General features: G+C 35.6%; 1 protein-coding gene across 1 annotated transcript in view; it reads right to left on the reverse strand.

The window, feature by feature from the left end:
* Positions 1 to 19,605, reverse strand: part of fbxw8 (F-box and WD repeat domain containing 8) — a 29,314-nt gene that overhangs the window by 8,096 nt on the left and 1,613 nt on the right. The window contains exons 2-8 of the mRNA XM_048188824.1: positions 19,447 to 19,551; positions 17,875 to 18,039; positions 17,508 to 17,596; positions 17,265 to 17,416; positions 15,133 to 15,329; positions 14,741 to 14,965; positions 4,203 to 4,330 (exon numbers count right to left, since the gene is read on the reverse strand). Coding sequence (XP_048044781.1) covers positions 4,203 to 4,330; positions 14,741 to 14,965; positions 15,133 to 15,329; positions 17,265 to 17,416; positions 17,508 to 17,596; positions 17,875 to 18,039; positions 19,447 to 19,551 — 1,061 coding nt within the window. The remainder of the gene's footprint in view (positions 1 to 4,202; positions 4,331 to 14,740; positions 14,966 to 15,132; positions 15,330 to 17,264; positions 17,417 to 17,507; positions 17,597 to 17,874; positions 18,040 to 19,446; positions 19,552 to 19,605) is intronic.

Genomic DNA, 19,605 nt, shown 5'->3' on the forward strand with positions numbered 1-19,605 from the left:
ATCAATAGCCCTCGGTGATGCACCGCTGACAATAACACCATCCTTTCAAACCGAGAGCTTTCATTATTCCCATTCCCACTTCTGTAAGTGCCTGAGCTTTTCAAATGCTTTCCGTAAAATGATTTTCAAGGTAAGCCAAAAATAGTTGAGAGCAAGACAGAGTGCTTGTCGTGCTTTGAAAGGACCACAGCTGTGGGGGAAAAAGTTTTTCCACTTTGGAAATAATTAGGAGGGTTTTATTCTAAGTGCTTTAATCTTGTATATCTAATGCAAATCTATTAAACTATCCAAATCTTCTGTATGTGACCAGTAGACAATGAACCAGCACATTTATCAAAAACTTGTGGCCTAGCGGTTAGCGCATGTGCTCCAGATACATTGAGCTGTGGTGCACATGGGGGAGGTTCGATTATGTGTCCCGATTTCATTTGCCCTCTTAAATCACATCATTTCTTTTCTATTCTTTAGATGAATCTTAATATGCTTTTTAAACTTTTTTCAACTTGCAAAGCCAGAATTTCCAAATTCCTACTTGGAAAAGTGAATAGAATGCGAATAAATTGCTAAAGAATGTAAAAAAAATTGCATGCATCATGCAAACATGGCAGTACCCAGGACTGTGTTTCCCATACAACAACGAAACTCGCAGCTTCGCTACCATAGTAAGATGCGTCATTGAGCAAATCAATAGCTAGTCATGACCATACTGTCGCAAACCTGTCGTTCAGCCACGTTGGTGAATGATGTCACGCAGGTGGTGGACTAACAACTTCTTTAAATGAATCCGTTTGAGATCGAATTAATGCTAGATTTTCTGCTATAAATAACGGACATATAATCTGAGGACTACTTCTCATTTTTCTCAGTTATTTTGCTTTATTTCCAGATTCAATCATAGGCTCGTTCTTACATACTAGAGCATGTATGCACATGCGCACTCTTCAAAAACTGTGCTTGATAAACTAAAATATGTAAATGACATTTGTATATATTCAAAATAAAAGATATACATTGTACTTAATGTCAGCTTGCTTATTTTGCTCAAGATAAGGATTTATTCAGTCCACATGTCATAAAAACAAGAAACTACGCTTCTAAGTACAGCTTGAGAGCAAGTTTGCGATGCAGTTTGCGAATGTTCGTTTGAACTAGATTCAGGAAACACCAAATCGCAGAACTATGGTAATAATGATGGATGACTTGCGATGCTATTGGCTAACGATGCTTTTGGGAAACGCACCACAGGTAAATTCATTTTTAGCAAAACATTTTTAAAATGTCAATAATTCAGCACATTCTTATTATTATAATGTTAAATTATAGTGTTTTGGGGTGAAACATTAGAGTCAAAAGAAAATTATGACTTGAATATTATTTGTGTTGGGACATTGTGAAACTTTTTTTTTAAACTTTTGTCTATATATATTTGTGATTATTTCCCGTGACACAATATGGCGTACACTGCAGAGGAATGGCATGCATGGGTGCCGTCCATGAAAGAAGCCTCTCCTAAAGCCCAGGCACAAAAAAAAGCCCACCTAGAGTTTGCCAGGGCCCATGCTGACAAAGATGAAGACTACTGGGACTCTATACTCTGGAGTGATGAGACCAAGATAAATGTTTTTGGAACTGATGGCTTCAAAACGTGGTGTTGGCAGTGTCCTTGTGTGGGGCTGCATGAGTGCTGCTGGTGTCGGGGAGCTGCATTTCATTGATGGCATCATGAATTCACAGATGTACTGATCTATACTGAAAGAGAAGATGCTACCATCACTCCGTGATTGGTCGTTGTGCACTTTTCCAGCATGACAATGATCCTAAACACACATCTAAGGCCACTGTTGGATTTCTGAAGAAGAACAGGGTGAAAGTGATTCAGTGGCTCCTGATCTAAACCCAATCCAACACCTATGGGGAATTCTGAAGGGACAAGTTGAGCATCACTCTCCATCCAGCATCCAGTCTCTGAAAGAGGTCATTCTTGAAGAATGTCGCCAACTTGTTCATTCCATGCCTAGAAGACTTGGTGCTGTCATTAAAATCATATAAAGTACTAGATGTAGTAGTTTTTGTTGTGGGGTGTACTCATTTTTGCATCACCCTAATTTGAGTAAAACTGAAAAATATGTAATCTATATTATTAACCTTACTTTCATGTTATAAGTTAATAAGATGTTAATAAGATGTTACTATATATATATAGTACTGTGCAAAAGTCCCCAAAAAAGGTTTTAAGCCAGTTATTTATATCTTTTGCTGTAGTGTGTCAATAGGAAATATCCGTTCACATTTGCAAACATTCATTTTGCCATTAATTGTAATAATCCAGTGAGATTTTTGAATACACAATAAGACTGTTAACAGCCGGTGCCCCACATGGAGATCACAGAAGAAACATATGAAACTGAGACAAACTAAATCCAGAAGAACTGCGGTCGTGTCTCCAAGAGATTTTAAGAAACCTGCCTCCAAAGCTAAAATGATGCCCAAGTGTACCTGGAAAGGAGCTGTTTTAAATACAAAGGGTGGTCACACAAAATATTGTTTTGATTTAGTTAATATAAGTTAATTGATAAATAAAATCTATTTATAACAGTATTTTTTAAAAACATCCTCAATTTACAGCATTCTTATACAAGTGCCTAAAACTCACAGTACTGTATCTTTGCAGGCAGGTTTCTTAAAATCTCTTGGAGACAAGGCCACAGTTCTCCTGGATTTAGTTTGTCTCAGTTTCATCTGTTTCTTCATGTAATCACAGACGGATTCGATGATGGTGAGATCAGATCACTGTGTGGAGCACTGGCTGTTGTCAGACTCCTTGTGTATTCAAAAATCTCACTGGATTATTACAATTAATGGCAAAATGAATGTTTGCAAATGTGAACGGATATTTCCTATTGACACACTACAGCAAAAGATATAAATAACTGGCTTAAAACCTTTTTTGGGGGGTGAAAATACTGACGCGCCTAAGACTTTTGCACAGTACTGTATATATATATATATATATATATATATATATATATATATATATATATATATATATATATATATGAAAGAATTACACGATTTTGGTTTGTCTGTTTTAAGTGCAAACAATACAAGACCCCTTAGTAAAAAAAAAAATAAAAAATACCATTACCCAATTCCATTATATGAGGAAAAAAAAATAAACATCCAATAGATCTGGCTATTTTTTTGTTTTGTTTTTGCTGATTTTATAACCAAATCATAAATAAAAATATTAGTTTGTTAGCTTTTTGTTTATATTTCAAATAAATTCTGTTCTTTTGAATTTTCTATTTATCAATGAATTTTGATTAATAAAATGTATCACGTTTTCAACCAAAATGTTGTATTAGCTGTTTTTAAGAACAACTCTTTTCAACATCGATTACAAGAAGAAATGTTTCTTGAGCACCAAATCAGCATATCAGAATGACTGGATCATGTGACACTAAAGACAGAATAAATTACATTTTAAAATATATTAAAATAGAAAACAGTAATTTTAAATTGTAATAATATTTCACAATTTTACTGTTTTTTCATGTTTTTGATCAAATAGAACCAGCCTTGGTGAGCAAAAAAAGACTTTTTTAAAACACAAAAAAGTTAACTACCTCAAACTTTTAAATGGTAGTGTATATAATAAAACATTTCTACTTTATAGTGAATATATGTTGTACTGAATGTAAGTTACTGATTTAAAAAAACAATAATAAGTGATGAAAAAAATGTCACAATTTAATCAATCTTAAGGGTCATAAAAATAGGCATCAATTATGCAAAACACACTCTTAAAAGGCTTTGTGACATTCACCTATAGTAGGATGAGAGTGAGGAATGAGATAAGCACACAATTCAAACTTGTCTCACATGAACACCAAAGCTCACCAAAGAACAACAAAGCTCAACAGGCTTCATGATACACCCATTCAAAATGTTTCCTCAACCCTAAAAAATAAAACTATTTGCATTAGAGAAATGCAATACAACCTAAAAAAAACAATTCACACCAGCTGCAGGTGTAAATGAGAGTGCTACTATTTTGTCGGAACTCATCAAACTCTCCACATTTAGGAAACTCAAGTCACAGGAGGCTTTAATTTGCCAGACAGAAGACAGAAACGTGTGTGTGTGTGTGCGCGAATGTAACAGTGATAGATGAGGTACACATGTTTGCGAGTGTGTCGTACCGCCTGTCTTTGTTCCCACACACCAGCAGGTGAGGAGGGCTGTCTCTCAGGTTGACGCAGGTGAAGTCTCCTGCCGAGTTCCCGACGGTCAGCTCACACTGGCTGGTCTCCAGGCTGTACACCTGAATCTGAGGAGAGAGGACGATTGCTCCTGGTGAGATGGAAGATAGATTGTAAAACTGGCAGGATTGTGCGGTAACACCTGCTAAGGTTCAAATGTCAGGCCCACAGCTTGCATCCACAGATGCCAGTTAACACGTTTCTCAAGTCTTGCATGCCTTCTGAACTTCTAACACACTTTTAACATTTCAGGTACACAACCAGTATAAACCAACAGAAGCAACCTGTTTAACTGGCATTATAGCTTTTTAAAGATTCTCATTATGTAGATGATTTTATCTAAAGAGATTTGATGTTCCACTGAGCTGACCAGTACACTACCATACAAAATTTGGGTGTCAATAAGATTTTTTGTTTTAATAAGAAATTAATACTTTTATTGAACAAACGATACAATTAAAGCAAAAATAAATGCTGTTGCTTTTAACTTTACACTTTCTAAAAAAAAAAAAAAAAAAAAAAAAAAAAAAATCCTATAAAAGAAAATGTATCACAGGCAGTTTCCATAAAAATATTAAGCATTATTAAGCAAAATAGTTTCTTGAGCAGCAAATCAGCATATTAGAATGATTTGTGAAGGATCACGTGACACTGAAAACTGGTGAAAATTTAGCCTTGCATTTTCAGCACGCAGAACTGGCAGATTTTTACTCATACATTTTATTTACTCTGAACATATTTGTGTAAGCTAGTTCACAAAATTAACTCAAAATTATCATGCAATCTCAACTTAAATATTTTTTGTAGTGGAAACTTGGCTAGCTTTAAGTATTTAATTCAATAAATGCTAACTTGCAAATTGGTAACACAATAGTTGTGTCCCAAATGACGCACTATACACTATGCACTTCTACCAAAGACTGTAAAAAAAGGTGGACGCCCCAACGCCGCTTCCTTCCATTGTAATGAACTGAATGTAAAACGTACGACGATGGGCGTTGACATGTTAGATAGGGTGACCATACGTGCCATTTTCCCAGGACGCGTCCTGTCCAGGATTTCTAAATTGCCTTTAATCGTGAAAGTGGTCATATCGATGTGCCCCCTGAATGCGATTTCTAAACGGAGGTCTGTGCAAGCCACTGTTCTTATTGACAGTCTTCATGCAATGCATTAAAATGTTGTCGTATTTGCAATGCTTTGACCGTTCTCTGTAGATCCAGCCTTCTCGCAAGCCACGGTTGGTCGATTATGTATAATGCACGCTATTGGTAAAATCATTTTTTAATCATTACCTTCCGCAAATATGAAAACAAAACCAAAACTACATTTTATGCAACTTAGAAATCCTGGACAGGACATGTCCTGGGAAAATGGCACATATGGTCACCCTAATGTTAGACATGTTGACAAAAACGTCAGTTTGGAGCCTGGGCATGCGCAGAAGGAATCGTCAATGGAGGCGGAGTCGCGGTATCAAACTTCCGCCCAGACGACTGCGTCATCATTGATGTATTTTAAATAGGCTATATAAATTATACACAATTTAAAATTCTACCTATAAAATAATAGGCTATTCTGTTTCTAGAGCAATAATATTTTTGAAACAGCAAATTCAGTAGATAAACTCAATATAATATGCCATTAGAAACAACTCTAAAATGTCAGAAACGGTCCTGCCATTTTAAATCAAGTTCAACTAACGTTACAGGAGATCGATTGGTGTAGACAGTGCTCTATAATTAATTAGAGTAGGCTATCATTAGTTTTGTCCTGCTAATTATTATTTTATACCCAGAAAAATAATTAGTAACTTTCAGATAACGATCACCTGCTTTTTCCCGTCATGGCTAACGTTAGGCGTGTTATCTTAACTAATAACATTTATTATTTAGCGTATAACGCCCACATTTCACATTACTGAAAAAAGTTCAGTGATCCGTCAGATGCTGTAGGCCGTCAGTACAGTTTAATGCTGAACAACTCATTTTGTCAGTGTGAAATAATGCAGAAATTTAAAATTAATAGTTAGTTATCTTCAATCTCCCCTCAAAGCTCCGACAGTCCTCAGAGAAGCCGTCAATCACAACTGTCAATCATAACGACACGCCCCGTTCCTATAGCATCAAATTGCTAGCTAACATCAAACTTATCACAAAAACGAACAATTGAATATATATCAGCGTGATAATTACCACCTTAAATGACCAAAACCATCTTTCGGAAAATTTTATTTGAAGCGTAATTTATTTTTTTATTTTGACTCATTCCCGTTCGTTTGCATGGAGAGGGCGAGGTTTATGACCTGTACTGCATCCAGCCACCAGGGGGCGATCAAAGACCCCACAGCTTCACTTTTCAGGACGTATGAGGCACACCCGACTTATACACTATGTACTCATCCATGTAGTGTATGAATTTTATACGTTTATTTTGTCATTAAACACCGGAGTCTGAACCCCCTCCCCCTCTGTAACGTAATCAAAGCTGTGACAGTTGAGTGCATGAAGTGTCCAACATTCCACACTTCGTTTTTTCCGTTAATTTAGTGCATCATCCGGGTATTTAAAGTGCACTTTTTCTTTTTGGAATTTTCTGTGTGAACACACTAATTGTGCTATTTGTACTTAAAAACGTCATAGAATAGTGCATAAGTACGCAAATTAGCATTGCATTAGCAATTGCTGAAAGAGTATGGCATATAGAACATTTAACCTATATCTGTTCACAAACTAAGCTCATACTCCACTTGTCACCATGATGGTAACCCCCAACATAACAGGCACTATTCTAAATTAGCATAGCAAAATATTAAACACTACTAAGGGCCCTATCATACACCTGGCGCAATGCAATGCCAGGCATGACACCAGGGCGCGTTTTTTGCTAGTTTCAGCCCGATGCAGTTATCATTTTCACGTCCTGCTCCACGTTGATTAAATAGCAAATGCACTCTCGCCCATCTGTTCGCCCATGGGCGTGCTGGTTCGAAAACGAGGTGTGATCAGGCGCATTGTTGCCGCGTTGCTATTTTGTGGCAACTGAAAACGACTGCGCCATTGACCAACAAAAACCTGGTCTAGAGTTAATGCCGCAGTATTTATTTATTTTTGTTATTTAAAGGGTGCGTTAGTAATATGCACCTATAGGCGGGTGCACAACTCGCGTACACTCTGCTTGTTACACACAAACTAGCAAAAGAGGATTTGGACATGGTGTAAGTGCATCTGTGCCATGCACTTCAGACCATTATATCGATAAAATAGGGCCCTTTGTCTCTCACTTAACATTAATCTTGCACAAAAATAACATTCTATAATGCTTAATTTTAGCATTTATTCTCCCTTTCGATTGTCAAAGCATGGCAGAAGCATGCTAGGAAATCCCAGCCTACTTCCAGTTAAATTTAAGTTTTTCTAAATGAAAATAAATACATTCATAAAACTCAAAACAATGAAACAATTCAGATTACTTAGAATGTGTCAGTTTTGTGAACTCAAAATAAAAAGAAAGTTCTCAATACTCACAGAAGAGAATTTGATTGAACTAATTTGTTTAATTTACCCTACTCAAACCAATTAAATGTTTTGAGCATTAGGGTTTACAGTGTATAGTTTCTTCAATATATTAGGAAGCAGGATTTTTAAACTTCAAACTATGGCACTCACTTCCACCTCACTTGATCATTCAAACTTTTGTGAAGACGACAGAAAAATAAAGTGTTCAATTATTGATTATGAACTGTTGTACCATCAGTTTCCTGCAGGTGCTTTAAAACAGCTGAAGCTTTTGACTAATCCGCTCACATAAAACAGTCTCTGAGGTAATTCAATCCTAAAAAAGAGACTGGTTAACTGATTGCATCAGCTGCCATTTAAACAGTGAGCAAAGGACAGACAACAGCATGAGCCAAATTGGATGCAAACTTTGAGGCAACAGATAGAGATGTTAAACAAAAGAGAGAAGAGAGAAGAACTGCATGATGTCAGATTTGAGCTCATGCCAGCTGTTTAGTGCCTTCAGTTTGGGCCAGACACACTTAATTGTGAGCCACCGTGCTGCCAGCCAAAATCCTTGAGAGGACCCAAAAATTACAGCCAATGGGAGTTTGTCATCAAGACACGAGAAAAGCTTCCAATATGTAAAGCTACAATATGTAAAGACTTGTGGAGGAAAGCTGATTAGAATGAATCCGTGATGAGTGCATATGTCACTGGCAGGAAGACAGACTACTGGGATTATGTTGGGGATTTATTCATCATTACAGGATTCAGGAGGTTATGGAGACATTCACACAAGTAAACAATGATTTAGCTGCTGAGTTGTGGTTGAGCACATTTAACAAATATCATTTTAATATACACATCACCTCTGTTACTTGCATCAAAATTGAATTTTGTCATGTGAAAATGCACCTTTCACTTTATTAAAATGTAAACTACTGTTCAAAAGTTTGGGGTCAGATTGTTTTAAAATAAATGAATACTTTTGGAAATCTGTTATAAGAATATAGGAAAAGGTTAAGGATCATGTGACACTGAAGACAGGAGTAATGGTGCTGAAAATACAGCTTTACATCACAGGAATATGTTACATTTTTAAAAATATTACAATAGAAAACAGCTATTTAAATTGTAAACATATTTCAATTAATTACGACTAATCTAAAACAAAAATCTTACAGAAAAAAATATTTGGAGTCAAATATTTAAATGGTACACAGTAGTGTAATAAAATGTTTTAAAGTAAAGATTAAGGCCCGGTTTCAAGGAGCTGGCTTAGCCTTTTTGTGATCAATAACTTAGCGGTTGGTAATTGTTTATTTATTTTAAACTTTAATTATAAAATAAAAGAGTAAATATAAAAAATAATTCAAATAAAAAAAAATAATAAAAATGGTTCAAGCATGTAAATAAACAATTATTGCCCTTTAATAATAATTTACAAAATTAAAATTTTTAAAAATTCTACAATATTTAAAAAAAAAAAAATCTAAATCTAAAATTAAGTACCTATAATGATGCAATGAAGCAAATATAGCACTTTGTGCTGGATGAAACATCACAAATGATCACAAGTGATACAACATTACAAATCAGTAAAATCAAATTAAAATAGTTGGTAATTATAATCCTTTGATGTTTTCTGAAAGGTAGTTTGGTAGTCATTAGAAATTTTGCTAGGTATATTATTTGTAATTTTGTTATTTTATTAGCAGGTTTTAAGGCTATTTTTAGTGCTTTTAGGTTGCATTTATTATTGTTAATTTAATGGACATGTTAATTTAAAGGTGCCCTAGAATTAAAAATTGAATTTACCTTGGCATAGTTAAATAACAAGTGTTCAGTACATGGAAATGACATACAGTGAGTCTCAAACTCCATTGTTTCCTCCTTCTTATATAAATCTCATTTGTTTAAAAGACCTCCGAGGAACAGGCGAATCTCAACATAACACCGACTGTTACATAACAGTCGGGATCATTAATATGTACGCCCCCAATATTTGCATATGCCAGCTCATGTTCAAGGCATTAGACAAGGGCAGCCAGTATTAACGTCTGGATGTGCACAGCTGAATCATCAGACTAGGTAAGGAAGCAAGGACAACAGCGAAAAATGGCAGATGGAGCAATAATAACTGACATGATCCATGATATCATGATATTTTTAGTGATATTTGTAAATTGTCTTTCTAAATGTTTCGTTAGCATGTTGCTAATGTACTGTTAAATGTGGTTAAAGTTATCATCGTTTCTTACTGTATTCACGGAGAAAAGACTGTCGTTATTTTAATTTTTTAAACACTTGCAGTCTGTATAATTCATAAACACAACTTCATTCTTTATAAATCTCTCCAACAGTGTGTAATGTTAGCTTTAGCCACGGAGCACCATCAAACTCATTCAGAATCAAATGTAAACATCTAAATAAATACTATACTCACATGATCCAAAGCATGCATGCAGTATGCATGATGAACATCTTGTGAAAATCCATTTGAGGGTTATATTAGCTGTGTGGACTTTTTTTATGCTGTTTAAGGCAAGCGCGAGCTCCGTGGGCGGGGAACGAGAGATTTAAAGGGGCCGCAGCCTAAATCGGCTCATATTTAATGATGCCCCAAAATAGGCAGTTAAAAAAAATTACTAAAAAAAAAATCTATCGGGTATTTTAAGCTGAAACTTCACAGACACATTCAGGGGACACCTTAGACTTATATTACATCTTTTAAAAAGACGTTCTACGGCACCTTTAATGGACAATGACAATAAAAATCAATCAATCAGGTAGAAACCAAAACTGTTAAATATAACTAAAATCATTATTTACTCTTGTAATGTGTCCTGTAATACTTGGTATAATTCTACATTTTCAAGCCCTTATACCTTCCAGAAGTTCTGTCGATCAGAGTGGAAATGTTAATCAGATTCATACTGATCTCACGAGACACTGCTCTATGTCTCTGAATTTCAGCACCTGGAGGTGCAACAGTGTGCCACATTTTCACCAGCCTATCTGGCTGTTGAACATGAAAGTGGCGCCTCAGGGTTTGCCAGCATGATCTGCGTGTGTGTGTGTCTGGGTCAGTGCTTCAAAAGCACACATACACAGCAGATGCCCAGAGCTTCCAACCTTCCAACTTAAAGACAAAGATGATGACAAAAGAAAGCTGAAATAACACAGTTGACCACCACATACACTATATACAGCAGCTAGGGGAAAAAAAAAACCCAATACAGATTAAAACATGTAAAAGGGTCTAGACGTCTAGGACTTCTGAGATCCCAAACTCATCCTAATCATTACATGTAATCATAGACGCACAGTAGTAATAACAGTAATTCAAACATACGAATGTGCTCAAGTTCAAAAATAAACACCAAAACAAGATGTATGACTCAATCTGTGACCTCACAGACAGTGAACTCCATTTGCCACCTGTTTTTGACAAGTTTTAATGAGGCATATGTCTTCTCATTTAATAGCACACAAACACCTTGGATTCACCAGCGTCAGTTCTGGCACATCTGACTTCCCTCTCGCAGTTTGAAAATCCTGTCAACATGCAACACGGCTGACAGACATGACATCACACACGGATGCGAAAGGTGCTAATCATGAATTGTTAGAATGAAAGCTTGTGGAGTATTCACAGAGGAGTGACACCACATGAAACAAATGAGTATGATTCCTGCACAACGTGCTGCAATAAGAGTGTCAGATAAAGTCCTGAGATCATAGACTAAAGAGAGATGCATCAAACTAAAGGAAGGGGAAAATGTTCACATAAGCAGTTTTTTACCCTTGCAAAAGCTAAGAAAGCTTTTAGAGGGTTTTGGGCACTTTTCTGTTGGCCAAGCTGGAAGACCAGCTTAAATCAGCTTTAACCAGCAAGCTATCTTAAACTGGTATAAACAGTTTTTTCAGCAGGGAGTAATATCCAAAAATCTAAAAATGTACAACACTGTCTCCTTGCAAAAAAAGCATTTCACTGCCTATGTTCTACGAGTATCAGTATTGTTAGGAAATGCAAAAATAATTTTTTTCAAAAATTAGTATGACAAGATAAGCAACAAGAAATATTCTTGTAACACCTTCCATTAAATAGTGAAACAAGACAGTCCACTAGAGGCTGACTTTGACAAACTGTCCTGTCGTTCAAACTCTCGGCTCACTCTAAATAGCCGCCCCGGTGCCCGTTTGGTTAATGAGAGTGTTTAAATGGGGGTGATGTCAGTGCAGAAAGAGAGCCAAAGCATTGTGTGATACAACAGGACACCATCTGCATCCATCTATCAAGCACTCATCTGATTACTGTCAACATGTACGCCTGTCGCTTCACTGAAAAACTACCAGTTTCCCCTGAGAAAACCCATCCCTCCCCCTCGAGCGCTGATCTCCCCCCAGACACAAATGCTGTCTATTTAAATGGTTGCATAAATACGCTGGGGACTTGCAGGGAGGACTATTGTGATTTGGAGAGGTTTATTTTAAGGTCTATTTTCACATGATGTTTGGGCTTTTAATCAGGAGAGTACGAGTACAAGACTGCACCGGCTCAAACTCAAAGCTCTGGAGAAACTTTGCACGAGGGTTATTATCGTTAACTAAAACTAAAATCAAAACCATGAAAACCATGTTCATTACTTGAAATAAAACATTAACTAAATATATTAGAATTAAAACAGAAAATATAAATAATAAGTCTGATTCAAAATGAACAAAATGTACATAATGCGTCATGACATGGAGCAGCTAAATCTTGAACCTAATCTGTTTTAAAAAAAAGATAACGTGACAGAGCTCGTAATAAAATAAAATAAAGAAACCTCTTGGATTTCATCAAAAATATCTTAATTTGTGTTCTGAAGATGAACGAAGGTCTTAAGCGTTTAGAACAACATGAGGGGGAGTAGTTAATAACAGAAATTTCATTTTTGGATGAACTAACCCTTTAACAAAAATTGTAATATACTCTTAAAAATAAAGGTTCTTTATTGGCATCTATGGTATAATGAAAGACCTTTAACATCCATGGATCCTTTCCATTCCACAAAAGGTTCTTTAGATTTTTTAAATGTTCTTCACACACACACACACAAAAACAAACAGTTCTTTTAAGAAGTTCTTTTACTGAAAGGTTCTTTTGGCGAACAAAAATGGTTCTTCTATGGCATCACTGTGAAAAAACCCTTTTGGACCCTTTATTTATAGGAGTGTAGTATATTAGTTATACCAAAATAACACTGCTTTGCACCATCTACGGCATGACAAAGTTAGAAACAAACTAGGGACTCTTAGGAGAAGCGTTGGGACCAAAGTTTGAGTTAATTAAAGTAACGAGTCTATTCCTAAGATAACAACATGAGCACAGAGCAACTTTTTATTTATCGTGACTTTGGGAATACGGTCACAATGCACTTCACTGGTGGGCTCAAATTATGTAAACAACAGGGATCGTCCACAAGAGATCACCAGACGCACTTGTTGACATCATGTGGTGGTGTGGTTTAGTGGTCAAAGCAGGTGTACCAAAAAAAACTGTAGGTTCAAAACTCATGAGGTATGATCCATAAAATATCACCACTGTGCCCTTGAGCAATGCTCTAAACCTCAGGTTACACCTCAATCCCCATTGACCTTGTAATAATGTAGTGTAGTTCACTTTGGACAAAGCATCTACTAATACTTACATCATGCAATATAAGAACAATACTTTTGCACAATTAAAAGATGAAGTTTAGGAGGGACATTGCTCTCTAACCAATGGTAAACTTGGTAATAGTCATAATTTCAACTATTCTGTGCCTCAGAAATTACACACTTAAGCTTTAAATGTTGTGTACAATAAAAAAAACAAGTCAACACGGTGTAAATTTCACCACTACCATTTGTTGAAATGCGTCATACTCAAGCATTACATCTGAGGCATTTTGCCAGAAATGGCCAAACAACAAAAAATATGATCAAATTAAATGTTGTTTTAGTAAGAGATTACTCAAAAAAAAAAAAATCAAATCTCGAAAATCTAATGTCTCCTTTGATGCATAAATTAACCAATCAGAATGGATATGCAAATGGTGCAACATAAAAGGCAGCTTAAAACGGGAAATGGAGGAAGAAATTAAATTTGCCTCCTGTAAAAATAGCCAATCATTTATCAGAAGTGGTCTCTCAAACCTGTATATGGTACAGCAAGATGTGCCCCATTAGTTTTCTACACTGACAATAAGATATTCAACGGGAAAAATGTATGGCGGGACTTGATTTAATTTATTAGAAATTAAATGGATTATGAAAAGTGGCATTGCATAACAGAATGGTATTAAAAAATAGGAGTGCTTGGTGAGGTCAGGCATCAAAAGAAAGTCGCTTTGTCGGAGTCGATACGAGTTTGAGTCCTGACTTGTGGACCTTTCCTGATCCCATCCCCCTCTCTATCTCCCACTTCACTTTCTGTCTACTCTATACTATCGTACTGCAATAACGGCAAAAACACCAAAAAAGGTAAGTCGTTTTAATATTATACAGTTTTGTTTTTTCATATTAAGAAAGTATATAGGCTCTAACGTAAAGTTTGGGGTCAGTTTGGGTTTTTTATGTTTTTGAAAGAAGTTTCTTACGCTCACCATGGCTGCATTTAACTGAACAAAAATACAATCAAAAAAGAAATATTGTGAAATATTATTACAATTTAAGATAACTGTTTTCTATTTTAATGTATTTTACAATGTAATTTATTCCTGTGATGACACAGTTGAATTTTCAGCATCATTACTCCAGTCTTCAATGTCACATGATCCTTCAGAAATCATTCTAATATGCTGATTTGCTGCTCTAGAAACATTTATTATTATCAACGTTGAAAACATATTTCATATGCATATATGTATTTTATATGTTTTTTTTTTTTTACTATCTTTGTGGAAAAAATTATACTTTTTTATTTTTTTTCAGGATTCAGGACACAGATACCTTGTTGCCCCCGTCATTCATGCCCCATCCGCAGCTCTTGATCCCCAGTGCAGCTCTGCCGGGTGACACGTCCACACAGGTCACTGGATGGCCGTACACATAGTGAAGAATTCTTGGCTCCTGTTCTTCCTTCCATTTGGAATCCAGCAGGTAAACACTCTCACCTGCCCATACTGTGACCAAAGGGAAATCCCGTCTCCCTGGCACCACCGATACCCCATCTACCTGAAAAAACACACAGTTTCTCTGATGAATACATGAGTTGCGGATGCAACAAACAGTTTAATTCTATGGAATGCCTTGCTGGTGCCAAAATCACCCACATGCATGACTCATTTTGTCAACTGTTACTATGGTTGGCATCTTCTCTGCATGTCTCAGATTAGACTTACAGGCGTCGGTAACTGAACGAGACATCTTGATCTCCAGTAGCCCTTCTCATCTGGTGCGTCCACCCGCACATCTGGTCCTGATACAGAGGCCAAAGCCGGACTGTCATGACTTAGATCCAGTGCATGAACCCTACGTAGGTGCTGGTACTGGTGAATGGGCTCAAGACCGGTTTCAGTGCTCCACACATCTACACACCCTAAACGTACATAAAAATTATTATCAGATTTACCATTTCAGTGAAAAGCATTAACCATCATTAACTAACAGTGAGCAATACATTTGTTACAGTATAAATCTTTGTTAACACTAGTCAATAAAAATTCAACCGTTTATTGTTAGTTCATGTTAGTTCAGGTCTATTAAGGCAAGATTCGATAAGCAAAAACGTTGTTTTTTCATGCATTTGTAAATTTTGAGCTATTTGGCTTTTTTTAAATAAATTCAGAATAGTGAAAAGAAAACATCCGAATTATTTATTGCACTTTATCTATTTGTGTCTGTAGATTTAAATTATAATACATATCTTTAAAGGCTGTTTTTTCCTCATGCACTGACTCAAATATTTCACTTCAATAGCACTTACATACAACAAATCTCCATATTCTATAGGTTTTTACAGAAGGGTTTGCCTAATTGTATATAACATTTTCTTCCTAAAAACATGGTGATTTTCTGGCTATCCTGATTTATGGAGTCAAGTCACTATATTTATATAGCGCTTTATACAATACAGATTGTTTCAAAGCAGCTTTACAGTGATAAACAGGAAAATGTTGCAAACAGGATTCAATTCTGCTGTAAAGCAGCTCTAAAAAAGACAATAGTGTTATTATTCAACTAAAGTCAGTTCAGTGTTGATCAATAACGGTGTAAAGTTCATCAATTATGAAATGAGTTCAATAGCAGAGTGATAACCAATCAATGGAGTGATAAAATGGAGACATCCACAATCCCCTCTGTAAATCGTTAAGTCTAATATGTCAACAAAATGAAACGAGAATTTTAACCGTTTCAACATGTTCAAATTCTGTTCTGGAAATGTATACAAATTAGTGCATGTTTAATTATATCATTCCTAATTTGCATATACAAACATAACATTTCAGAACACAAATTGTTTTTGCAATTCTTAATGTAATCTGGGGAAAATGGGGAAGTATGGTGATGTATATTAATTACATTAGTTACATTATTCACCTGACATGTCTTGCCTTAAATAAAAAGGTACACTATGTAACTTTTGGCCCTCTAGTGGTTAAAAAAACAAAACTGCATGGATTTTGCAGAAGAACATTGATTTGGCTGTGCTTCGGCTCTGCTTGTCTGTGCGGATGAAAATGACCTTTCACAATAGATAATGCTTTACAATTAATTCTGTTAGAGAGCTACATATGGCAATTTATGCTTAATAAAATAGCTTACTCTTCTGTTGAACAATAAAAATGGCATCTCCTTTTACAACATTTCAAATCCCTCAGTTCTCGCCATCTCAGAAAAACCAAGCCAATGTTGATTCTTGTTTTATTTCGAGCTCTGTCATGCTCACTTTTTGCCAGGAGACTCTCCTCTGTTCTGCGTTTTCTTTTCAAAAATAGGTGATTCCCCGGAGGTTGGAGATTTAGCTGCTCCATATCAACCTTTCTTGTTGTAAATTTTAGCTGCATCTAGTTGTGACAACTAACCTATGCCACTCCACACCAAACACACATCAAAATAGCTGGAGCAAATGATTCACTACGGGTAACCCAGTTACAAGTGTTTATATTTTTTCTCCATCCACAGACAAGAGACATGCGAGTGACGTATGTACGCAATTTCTTGTGAAAACCATCCGACAGGGGTAAGACAAAAACACATTTTGGAACAAGGATTGATGATGTATTGACTTATTATTTCAATTTTGTTCATTTTGAACAAAAGTTACATAGTGTACTTTTAAATAATATTAAAAGAAACAACTTTTGATTTTAATTGATTTAAAAAAAAAAAAAAAAAAAGCAAATCTTGAAATTAACATTAACCAAGATTAATAAATGCTGTAGAAGTATTTTTTGCTAATTAATGTAGTTTACTAATGGTAGCAAAGAAGTGCAAAAAGAAGATGGTGAAAAAAACCCTGAAAATCTCTTACCATTCTCATAAGCAGCTGTAGCTACAGTCTTATTGACACGTACATGACTAACGTAAGGTGCAGGGGTTTCATCTCTGATGGAATGTGTGGTGTGCAGGTATGATTTGTCCCAGTGAAGAGTGTCCCACAGCCGGACATCCCCAGAAGTGTAGCTGTGTAGAACAGATTAATTGCATTCAATGATTATATGATCGGTAGTGTTTGGATAATTGAAAACATGCAGCTTATTAATTAAACACACACCCAGCAATAACAAGACCATCACAGGAACTGACATCACACAACACCTTTCCTAACTCGTACTGCAGGTGACGAATGGATCCAACACGATTCTGTTCATTTAAAAAAAATGTAAAAATATTTTAAGAAAAATGTAATTACTTTTGCATCTCAGATATATATATATATATATATATATATATATATATATATATATATATATATATATAAAAATTATATTAAAAGTCATTCATTCTAATCATTAATAATAAATAATTAAAGTCATAAATTCATTGAACATAAAAATAAATATTAGTCTGCTATAAATATGATATAAATTTCTTGTTGAAGAATAAAAAATATTCTGGGTTTATAAAGGCATGGTGCTTACCTTCCAGTTTGACTTGACCCCATTCTCTGTGTTGCGACAGTCTCTGAGCATGCTTTTCCAGCAGGGGGAGTCAGAGATACTTGCCCCATTGTTATAACCTTCCTCCAGACACAATCTATGCCACAGGACTTCATCCTCAGCCAGCACCTTCCAGGATTTACTCACCTAAAACAAAAGCAATGAAGAGAATATTAACCAGTGAACTTCAAACACTATAAAATAAAAACATCACAAGCATTTGTTGCTTTGTGGTGATGAGAAACCAAAGCCCCTTCTCTGAATACATTTTTTCCAGTAATTATGCAATACATTATCAGCAGCTTAGAATAAAATAGACTCTTGATTGATGAATTTCAATGAATTTTCCAGGTGATAAAAACAATCATAAAAATCACATATTTTACATTTATATGTATGCAATTAGGAAATGTTTTCCAAATAGATTTGTCCAATAAGGGAACATGAGCATGATCCCTCACAGAGCCAACAGTATTCATATGATATTCAATTACAGGTTTATTAGAAGGCGAGAATAACAAACAAGCTAGAGCAGTGTGTGTGAGAGTGTGGTTCAGGTATACCCTACATTATAGGGAAAAAATGTCCCCAGAAAGATAGCAATATCCTTGTGGGGACATTTTTGGTCCCCATGAGGTAAACAGCTTATAAATAATACTAAGTGATGTTTTTTGAAAATGTAAAAATGCACAAAGTTTTCTGTGATGGTTAGGTTTAGGGGTAGGGTATAGAATACACAGTTTGTATAGTATAAAAATCATTATGTCAATGGAATGTCCCCATAAAACATGGAAAACCAACGTGTGTGTGTGTGTGTCTCTAAGTGCCTTGGCTTAAAGGGTTAGTTCACCCAAAAATGGAATTTCTGTCATTAATTACTCACCCTCATGAAACCTGCAAGACCTTAGTTCATCTTCGGAAAACAAATTAAGATATTTTTGATGAAATCCGAGAGCTTTTTATCTCCCACAGAAAGTAACAAAATTACCACATTCAAGGTCCAGAGAAGTAGTAAAGACATCATTAAAATGGTCCATGTGACTACAGTGGTTCAAACTTAATGTTTTGAAGCGACGAGAATACTTTTTGTGTGCAAAAACAAAACAAAAATAGCGACTTTATTCAACAATTTTTTCCTCTTCCCGGTCAGTCTCCTACGCAGTTGACGCAGTGAATGCAGTGCCAATACTGAGCCGGCGTTCGGACGTAAACACAGAAGCCTGTACTGTTCACTACGTCAACTGCGTAGGAGACTGACACGGAAGAGAAGAGATTGTTGAATAAAGTCGTTATTTTTGTTTTGTTTTTGCACACAAAGAGTATTCTTGTCGCTTCATAAAATTAAGGATGAACCACTGCAGTCATGTTGACTATTTCAACAATGTCTTTACTACTTCTCTAATTTAATTTTTGGGTGAACTAACCCTTTAAAGTTGTGTCCCTGCTATTCTAATGTCTGTGGAAACCCTGTAGAATAGAATAGAATAGAATAGAATAGAATAGAATAGAATAGAATAGAATAGAATAGACATTTATGCACTCATTCATATTTACCTGAGCACATCGTCCTAGATCCGTTCTGCCCAGGAAGTGGAAAATCTTTAGCGCCAGCTCATAGGGCAACTCCACATCAAAGAATGGGATGTCATTCACCTCATTCTAAACAAATGATATCCGGGATTATTATTAAGAAAAGCACAGTTAATGTCATGA

This window comes from Megalobrama amblycephala, linkage group LG4, assembly GCF_018812025.1.
Source record: "Megalobrama amblycephala isolate DHTTF-2021 linkage group LG4, ASM1881202v1, whole genome shotgun sequence".
NCBI lineage: Eukaryota > Metazoa > Chordata > Actinopteri > Cypriniformes > Xenocyprididae > Megalobrama > Megalobrama amblycephala.